The 10219-nt window shown below is 32.9% G+C and overlaps 1 protein-coding gene and 1 long non-coding RNA gene across 2 annotated transcripts; both read left to right on the top strand.

Moving 5' to 3' along the window:
- The first annotated feature begins 680 nt into the window (after positions 1 to 680).
- LOC145156838 (uncharacterized) lies at positions 681 to 2369 on the top strand. Its single transcript, XR_013736937.1, has 2 exons — positions 681 to 1076; positions 2030 to 2369. It is a non-coding gene; the product is annotated as an uncharacterized LOC145156838 (long non-coding RNA).
- Positions 2370 to 3864: 1495 nt separating this feature from the next.
- LOC145160302 (NAC domain-containing protein 100-like) lies at positions 3865 to 6214 on the top strand. Its single transcript, XM_079079441.1, has 3 exons — positions 3865 to 4142; positions 4996 to 5261; positions 5441 to 6214. Exons 1-3 carry the CDS (start codon positions 3989 to 3991, stop codon positions 5939 to 5941), a joined length of 921 nt encoding a protein of 306 aa, XP_078935567.1. The 5' UTR covers positions 3865 to 3988; the 3' UTR covers positions 5942 to 6214.
- The last annotated feature ends 4005 nt before the right edge of the window (positions 6215 to 10219 follow it).

The following is a 10219-nucleotide window of genomic DNA, read 5'->3' as shown; positions in this document are numbered from 1 at the left end:
ATGACTTTTGAACATTTAAAAATGAAAAACAGATTATGTTCTTAGGAAATCACTTGAAAATGCGTAAGAAATACCGAGGGATTTCCTACACAACACAAAATTTGTCACTAATCCCTTGGAAATACGTAGGTATTTCCAAAAGATTTCCTATGACCAAAACTCGTTTTTTGTTTTTTTCGAGATTTAAACGTTGTTTTTTTTTCGTTTCATATTTTGTACAACTTTGTTATAATTAAATACTTTTATCTTACTCAATGTGATATTAAATACATACATACATTTTCACATTCATAATCTATTACTCAAAACATTCATTTTTTATTTTATATTTATATTTGTGTGTGTATGTGGATAATAAGTATAACTTGGTAAGCTAAAAGTATTTTGTGTATACCAAAGTTGTACATAGAAAGAAACTAAAAAATGGCGTTTGAACCCCGAAAGATAAAAAAATAAATTATGTTTCTAGGAAATCCTTCAGAAGTTCCTATGCATTTCCGAGGAAACTGAATATTATTTGTTATTTTTCTTTGAACGCATATTTGGATATGAAATTATTATTATTATTATTATTATTATTATTATTATTATTGTTAATAACAAAAACTATAATAATAATAGTAAATATGAAAATATATAGGTTTTTTTTTGGTTTGGTCCTCAGAAATGCGTCGGAACTTCCGAGGAAATGAATATACATAAACATATGATCTGATTTTTAGGTTTCGTCTCTTTCGTTTTGCTTTGGGACGCCGACACAAGACAATCAGAAAATCAAAATAAAAAATCGTTCAACGTCAGTTCTTCACGACTTCACGCTTCCGACTCCTGATTTGCGACTTCACTTCTTCGTCTTCACACCCTCTCTAGCAATCGAACGACGAGAAGCGGCGACCGAAGTCTGAACTCGTCGACCATCGTGTCTCTCTCTAGCAATCGAATGGCGGGAACCTGTAATCGATCATCGCCTTCATCCTCTGTTCCCTTTCACCTACTCCGTCCGCCTGCTATCGTCTGACTGTCGACGACCTGATTTCAGATCCACTGCTCCAATCTAGACTTCTAATTTCTACTTGGTATATATTTTTAACAATCAATTTAGACTTCTGATTTTTGCTATGGTTGATAAGAAATGTGTATCAAATTTCTGTTTGGTATATGTTTTTTTTTTGTAATCTAGACTTCTGAAAGAAGGTATTTTGTTGACAATATGATGTTTTGGTTTGATGTTCTTGCTGAAATTGGATTCCTTTGCTGATTTTCTGTCTCTTTTCATTCTCCTCTCTCGTTTCTCTTTTCTTCCCTCCCTCTCGATTTGTACTATGCTAACCAGAGTATGCATTCTTCTCCTTGGATTGATGTATATCTTTATATTGTATCTAAACCCAACGTTTTTCATTATGTCCTTAGTGAATCTACTCCTTCAGTTGAATCATAATGAATAATTGCATTTAGTTTAGTTTATGAATGCATCTGTAATTGAATTAAGATTTAGGAACTTCTTATTATTGTATGTGGGGTTTTTTCTTTTCACCGGCTACATCTATACATGAAAATGTCACTGATTCATTTTTTCAAGGCAAACTAGGATATTGTAAAACAAGATTTTTGATTTATCATCTCATACAAGATGCATAAATCCATAAACAAGCATCAATTACTACATGTTAGTATTTTTTTAGACCATTTTCTCATCTTTAAGCTCAACCATGTCTACTAACTGTGCTCTCTCACTTCAGAAGCACTTGCTTCTTCTTTGATACCAACATCTGAATCATTGATTCTAAACTCACTTTGTAGTTTACGTTTTCTGTTACTTGCTTCTTCATCCAACCCATGAGGGTAAAATAGTAATTAAGGTAGTTGAAAACATAGGTATCTTTTTAAAGAAAGAAGTAGGAGGCATGAAAGACTTAGTTTAAGGTGTAGATTTGTTGCTATATAATATATAAACATGTTAAAATATACTTTGTGTTACTTTCTTTTTGTGTTTACTAATGTATGTATGTTTCTTTTAACATTTGTTTAGGTTCGGGAGTTGAAACAACGTCATACCGAAATTGAAAGAAAAATGACGGAAATGGTCGAATTCATGAGCCTACATGACTGTAATAACCCTCATGAAAATCCACCCAATCCACCTAATGCTCCTTAGGTTATTTGTTGTAAACGTTTGTATGTTATTAGACATTATGTTTGTGGTTTAGATGGTTGTTAAAATTTGTAACTGAATGCTCCTTGTGTTATGTAGTACTTTTAGATTTATGTTTATCGTTTTTGTGTACGAATTTGTAACATAAATTTGTTATTTTTATTAGATTTTTTCTGCATTTTAAGCAGAAAAAAACTGTTTTTTTTTGCATATTTAATTTTTTTTATAGCTTCTTTGGAAATTCTTAGGAACTTTCTGTCAAGAAAAGTGTCACCAAAAACTGTCAAAAAGGTACGGTCCTAGGAAATTTCTCGGAAACACATTTCCTAAGAATTCCTCAGATATATATTTCCTAGGAAATTTCTCGAAAATGTATATCCTAGAAAATTTCTCGGAAAAATATTTCCTAAGAAATTCCTCGGAAATATATTTCCTAGGAAACTTCTCGGAAAAATATAGTCTCGGAAATTCCTCAGAACTACCGATAAAACATATCTCCTCGGAAATGCCTCCCAAATTTCCTCGAAAATCCCTTACAAAATGTTTCCTAGGAAGGTTTTACCTACGCACAACTTTTTCTCGGTATTTCCTTGGAAACACCGGTTTCCTAGGCATTTCCGAGGAAAGTGTCCCTCGGAAAAGACGTGTTTTTTTTAGTAGTGTAAATATTCATACTTATCATCCTACTCATAAGATCATCACAAGTGTCAAAATCAAAGGATGAGATGAGAAAAAAAATAATAATGTTTACACATGGCAATTATTTAATTGGTAGGAGAAGCAATTTAATTGTCCTATAGTTTTACATCCTCTTTTAGTTCTCCTATTGACCAAGGGTTGATGAGATGTTTGGTAATATGCAAGCTAATGAAGTCGTGTACCAGTGCCCTAAGAAGAAGTCTTTTCTAACTTTATACTCCACTTGGAGTTGTTTATACCATGACTCATCCATCTGTTAGAACATTAATATATTCTTTTGTTTTTTACATGGGTGATTTCTTTTCCAATTCAGATCCAACATGGTTTCTGAGATTAGATGGGGGCCGGGGGAGCAAACGCATGAAAAGGGTGGAAAAGATATATATATATATATATATATATATATATATATATATATATATATATATATATATATATATATATATATATATATATATATATATATGATGGTAAAATAATGTTCTCCGGGTTGTCTTTTAATTTAAAGCTTTCTTGGAAGTTGTGAAAACCATGAGTTATCCATGGAAGGACTTTCGGATGGACGCGATCCATTCTTTGGCTCTTTAATATGCAGCTTATGATGAGGAATGTTTTGAAATATAATTAAGCTACCAATTTAAAAATTGAATGTGATATATGCGAGCTCAAACTTGATGGGATGCAAGAACTAGAAAAGGTCACATGTGATAATCGTGCCAAGTTGATTGATATTGAATGTAAAGAAACTATGAAAGAGTTACTGATTGTTAATTACTATGCAAAGTATTTTTTAATTATCCAATTGCATTTCCTGTTATTTTCTAAATGATTTCCATTCACTTACACACGAATGTGAAATGAAATCAATTGGGTCCTACATTATTCCAATATTCTAGAGGGGTATTCAAGTGAAAACACACTTTTCACAAAAGACAAAAAAACAAAATTATCCACTATATACCAACCCATCTTTGTCAAAGAGTTAGTTGTTATAATCAAAGCTAAAAGAAGACTAATCTATAGGTGGCTGCTTCTTGATGAAGGCTGTGGGCTATACAAAACCACAAGAGAGATGCTTCACATTAACAGCTAACCTCAAACTCTTCTCCAATCCAACCACTTCCTTAATTAGCTAGGATGGAAGAGAGTCTTCCTCCGGGATTTAGGTTCCATCCAACTGATGAAGAACTTATCACTTTTTATCTCAGTCAAAAGATTACTGATTCAAGTTTCACTTCCAAAGCAGTTGCTGAGGTTGATCTCAATAAATGCGAACCTTGGGACCTCCCAGGTATATATTGTACACATGTTTGGGTATATCTACTTTTTCCATTGATTTTTTTCCCGAAATACTATGATTTTATTCCAAAAGAAAACTAGCATGGTGCTAGATGGACGCTATCGGCAGACCACCAAAAGAAGGGTGGGAAAACAGAAATAACTAAGAGTACATGCAGCCCAAAATGAACCGAGGGCTGCTTGACTTGGAAAACAGCGCCGATCTTCTTCTTCAATTGATATGCCAGTTTTCTTTTTCTATATGGTCGGAAAAAGTAATGAGATTTTAATGTTTATTTTTGTTGTGTATATTATATACATGTATACAAATGAAAGCAAACGTCTTCGACGGCACACTAGACTTTTTCAATTTCCGAAACTTACACAATTTTTTCGTTGATCTTATCATGCACATAAATGGATACATTAGTCTTTGATGTGCTTTATCATATGTACCAAATAGATAGACAGTTATACTAATTTCAAGTGACAAATTAAATAAATTTGATTTAAAAATAAAAAAATATACGTAATATCATTGATGTAGGAATTTTATTTTCAATTCTGAATCTCCGCTTGGTTGGATTAGTTGCAAGAAGATGAAAAATATAAAGAAGATGTTAGGTTCTAACTTCTACGTTATCTTATTTCTTTATTTATTTACCTTTCACATTTTGATTGTGATGCTGGTCATTGGTGAGGGCACCTAATCTTTTTTACCTTCTATTTCATGATTCTATATGTTTCCAAGTCGTCTTGGTGTCGTTGGACAAAACAACTATAAAAAAATTTAATTTGATACTTTCGAATTAGTTAGTGAAAACCTAGTACGAGAAGTGATAATTAATCTAACAAGTTGTATGCAGCCAAAGCTTCTATGGGAGAAAAGGAATGGTATTTCTTCAGCATGAGAGATCGAAAATACCCAACAGGACTACGAACAAACCGTGCAACTGTGGCGGGTTATTGGAAGACAACAGGAAAGGACAAAGAAATCTTTCGTGGTGGAATCTTGGTTGGAATGAAGAAAACCCTAGTTTTTTACATGGGTAGAGCTCCTAAAGGTGAAAAAACCAACTGGGTGATGCATGAGTATAGACTTGAAACTACACATGCTTATAAACCTAATAAGGTACGTCCATAACTAGTTATCCGACATTTTATATAATCATAATATATCTGTCGATTTCTAACATCATGAAAGTGGAAAAACTAAAAATATGAATGCATATGTGATTGTTATGTTCCTTTTCTTTTAAGTGTAAAGAAATCGATGGGTAGGTTTGATGATTCTTATACCATCTTCTACAGGAGGAATGGGTAGTTTGCAGAATTTTCCAAAAAAGCACGACATCTAAAAAACCAATGGGCACCACATCTTCGCCTCAGTCGATGGATTCACCTTGTGATACCAACACGATGGCAAATGACTATGGTGATATCGAGCTGCCAAACTTAAATGACATTGCAAATTTAAGTGGTAACATTTCACTTCGTAATTACGGCATGGAAACCAACCTCAACACGAATATGAACCAGAATATTAGTTTGGTACACGGTCTTCCATTATGGCCATCTAGCATACTAAGTTCAAACCTTTCAATGAATGCGTTACTTCTTAAAGCATTGCAACTTAGAAGTTACCAACAAAGAGAAGCTGCCAATTTTGATTATCAATTCATGCCACAAGCGAATTCCAACTTTTTAGATGGGGCAAGTCCAAGCTTACAAGCATCTTCCACTAGAAATTGTGAATCTTTGCAGCATCAGGAACAACAGGAGCAACCATTCAACTTGGACTCCATGTGGTAAGCTTTAATGGATAAGATTTGGGACTAACAATTTATGATTCATCATGGGATTAGATCGAGGCTTTTGAAGATAAGAAAGAAAACGGAAATAAACCTCTGTGGTTTGAATCGTTATGAAGTAGGATAAAGGTGGAATAAATTAAGGAAAGCCGTATTGTGATTATTGTATTCTTTTAAGCTAGCGTAGTTAAGTAGTTAATTGTTGGTTAATTGGCATATATGGTGTATTTACTTTCGGATGTGATCAATGTTAACTTTTCAATTGTACAAATAAGTTTCATCTCGGGAAAAAAAAGGTGTAGCTCGCCATCAAATATTTGGAATTAATTTGTGGTATTTAGGCATATTTTCTAGATGATAATACCTATTAGCTTATGTGTTAAGAGTTCCTTTTCTGTAAACGATGTTGTAGCTCTATACGTTGGCTATATGCCTGAAATTGGAAGCTATGTAGCATAAAATATAGTGAAAGTTCTATTCCATATCATATATATCAAAATCTTTGTAGATACTTTTTAAGGACTATCTTTTTCGTATTTCTGGTAACAAATAAATAAGTATTATTTGATTTATTTTCTACCACTTATTATCTTAGGTTGCATTTTTGGATCATATGAGCAACTTCATGACTTAATGGGTGTAGTTATCTGATAAAGGAATGTTCCTAAGCTTTCTACCTCTCGCAACTCACTGGAATTTTTGGTTTAATGTGTCTTCGTAAAGCAACGACGATAAATAGCTCTTTTGACGAATAGTTTTTTAACACAGAAATAATTATTAGATTATATTATTAGTTATGATGTAATAAAAAAATAATCACTTTTAAATAAAAAATTTATGTTTAGAAATTATATTTATATTGTTTCTTTATACATTTTATGTAAATTAATTATTTCGATGTCTAATTTAAGAATATAAATTAATTTATATAATGAATTTAATATCTAAAAATTGTCAGTTTGCTCCAAATTAAATTTCTTAATAGCCTTCTTTAATTTAAGTATTTAAAATTTTTGCAAGTGTTAATTATTTGTTTATGCATAACTGATTACTACAAAAAGCTTTGTATCTTATACATCTTAAAATTCAAGATATGACTAATATGCTTTATAATATAATATAAGATTATATTATGTTATATTATATCATATTATATTATAGAGTAAATTACACGAATGATCCCTATGGTTTAGGGTAATTTGCGTGTTTGGTCCATAACTTATTTTTTAACTCGGAAGGTCCCTACTGTTTGTTTTTGGTACGCGCTTGGTCCCTGTCTTACCTAAAAAACTATTTTACCCTTGATTTTTTTAATTTATTTAAATAAACACACCCCCATTCCCATCCCCTTCATCTTACCTTACATATCCCACCATTTTTTCTTATTTAAATAATAGTCTTTTTAGATAAGATAGGGACCAAACGCGTAACAAAAACAAACAGTAGGGACCAACCGTGTAACAAAAACAAACAACATGGACTTTCCGAGTTAAAAAAAATAAGTTACGGACCAAACACGCAAATTATCCCAAACCATAAGGACCATTCGTGTAATTTACTCTATATTATATTATATATTTAAAATAAAAAAAACTTATAATAGCAATAAGGGACTTTTTTTCTGGTTCGTCCTGCACATTTGAGGATATTTAAATCCTTAAGATTGGCCTTGATGCTTATGCGAGATTGTGGAATCTCTCAAATTAGATATCTGAGGTATCTGAAAGATTGTAAGATGTGTTTATAATGTGTAACATCCGCGTTTCTGGCTAAGCATTATTATGGTGATGTAATAGTTAGGGTTAACAAATGTAACCTATTTTGAAGTAATGAAGAAGAATTATTTGAGTATTGTCTGATTTACGTGTAAATTATGTGCAATATATGTGCTTATAACGATATAATAAAATAGGAATAAAATACGCGTCTAAAATAAAATAATAATTACACCCAATATGTTTGAAGAAAGTTGAAGTAGTCGTAACAAGGATTTCGGAGATATAAGGAACGCTGAAATCCGACTTATAACGATGAAGTTATGACCCGTCGACGTTTTGCGATTAAACCGGCACGACTCCGCGTATCGTAAAAAGTAAAGTTTTGACGAAATACTTTTAGCCTTAGAGATCTAAACGAAAGCCATGGTAGATGTTAAACCGAGAGCATACATATAAAGAACGTCCAAATCTGACTTCGTTAGAAGAAGTTAAGAATTTTCTAAGATTCAACATAGCAGTACACAACCCGGAAATCGCACTTTAGATTGGTCGATTATTAGCCGACACAACTTAAACGAGATTTGAAGATCTCATTAGTAGGAGCTCAACGATATAAAGACAGTCGAAAACGGACGTCGGATGACGAAGTTATGAATTTTTAACGGACTTTAACTGTCTAAGCCTGTTAAAATATAACTTTAAAAATAAAGTCAAAATTAGTCGACGGAGTCTAAACGAGTTGTAGATCACGTAGATAGCTATGCGTGGATATAAAGAACGTCAAAAACGGAGCTCGTATACGAAAGTTACGGATTTTAAAAGATAATTAATTTTCGGATTAACCAGAAATCGACACGTGGCAAGATCTAGGCCACACCTTCTTCCCTGCGGCTTGGCACCTAATCGCGACACGTAGCATGCGTACGCCCAACGTACTGCTGAACACCCAACGTAATGCTAGAGTACGCCCAACGGACGTAGCACTCTCCAGCCTACAAATAGATGACATTTTTCACTCAAATCTTTACACCTCTTCAACCAATTTTCTCCCCCCCCCCCCCCCCCCCCCAAAGCCTCAAGGCTTTTCTCTAGCACTTCCTAGGTGTTAGTAGCGAATCCCCGGAGCGCCATAAAGTCCTGAGAAGTAGAGATTTCGACTTAGAAGTTCTACCCGCGCAAATTCTGGTTTTTCGCTAAACCACCTGTAAGTTGAGTTATGTTTATCGTACTTTAATTATAACTTATGTTTAAGCTCATTATCGTTATTATAAACCTATAAACAAGATTTATCATTGATTCCAAGTCGTTATACTGATTGATCTACTTACGGAGATGATGTCTGGGCTGGATTTAGTGAGGTGTTTAAAGTGGGATTTCCAAACAATATACTTCGTATACCAAACGGACCATACCTCTGATATGATCCTACCTTGTTGTTCCTTACTTGATAGATCATGAAGTAGAATTTGAATTAATGATGAATCTACACTACTAATTAGTCGTAATAAATATTAAACTAAGACTTAGTGATAATGACACTAGGTTACGTCAAAGGAAAAGACAATTGTTAGAAGTGAAGCGTCGCCCGAATTTCGAGTCATCACTTTATCAAGTGATTGCATAGTTACTTTCATCTTACACATAGATATGAAGTATTTAATATAAATTACATGTTATATGTGCCTATTATCTGCTTTGCTGATATTTATGCTGGATGAACGAATTATACATGTTTTACTTGATTTAAACTGTATATGTATTTTATACCTATAAATATGTTGGGTAAAAATTGGTAGATGAAAGATGATGAAAAATGAAAGATGAGATAAATGATGAGAGACCTTGATTTTAAAGCTGATCCAGTCATCTAGCAGAGTATAGATGACGACCACGGGAACGAGGATAACCCGAAGATAATCCTTAGGATATGTCCCTTTAATTAGATGCTTTAGGGACAGAAAGTGAGGATAACGGGAACGAGTAATCGGGTTGAATGATTTGATGAAAATAAAGAATTTAATTATTATGGGTTGAAAACCATATGTGCTCAAGAATTTAATTTTTATGGGTTGAAAATCATATGTACTCACCAGGCTCCCAAGCCTGACCCACTCAGTTATTGTATTACAGGTAGTGGCACAAGAGCACCGGTGTGATGATCAGATGAGATATTTATGGATTATAGGCCAATAGAATAATAGATGTTTGTAAGGCCTATGTTATTTTCCATTTATGCTTATGTACTGTATTGACGATGACATCCCAACGTTTTTAATATAATTAAAATACATTTATTCGGAAATGCTTTGATAATATTTTTATCATATTTTGGGAACAAATTCTATAATATTATTCTTCAAAATGATACTCTGATTTTTAAATAAGCATAAACAAATCGGTCTTTTCTGCCCGTGAAATTGGGGATGTCACATAATGGATTCATGTTTAACTTTGAGAGGCGAGGTAAGAGATTGGATGCAACATCTCAAGGCTATTGGAAAATGTGAGAAATGATGAAAACACCAGATATATGTTTTCATAGTAGTATGACTAGTCAAGAA

The sequence above is a fragment of the Lactuca virosa genome, chromosome 2 (assembly GCF_052849685.1).
Source record: "Lactuca virosa cultivar CGN04683 chromosome 2, Lactuca_virosa_CGN04683_v6, whole genome shotgun sequence".
In the NCBI taxonomy this organism is placed as follows: Eukaryota; Viridiplantae; Streptophyta; class Magnoliopsida; order Asterales; family Asteraceae; genus Lactuca; species Lactuca virosa.
Note: the sequence above shows the minus strand (reverse complement) of the source record. Positions and strands in the feature narration are given on the sequence as shown.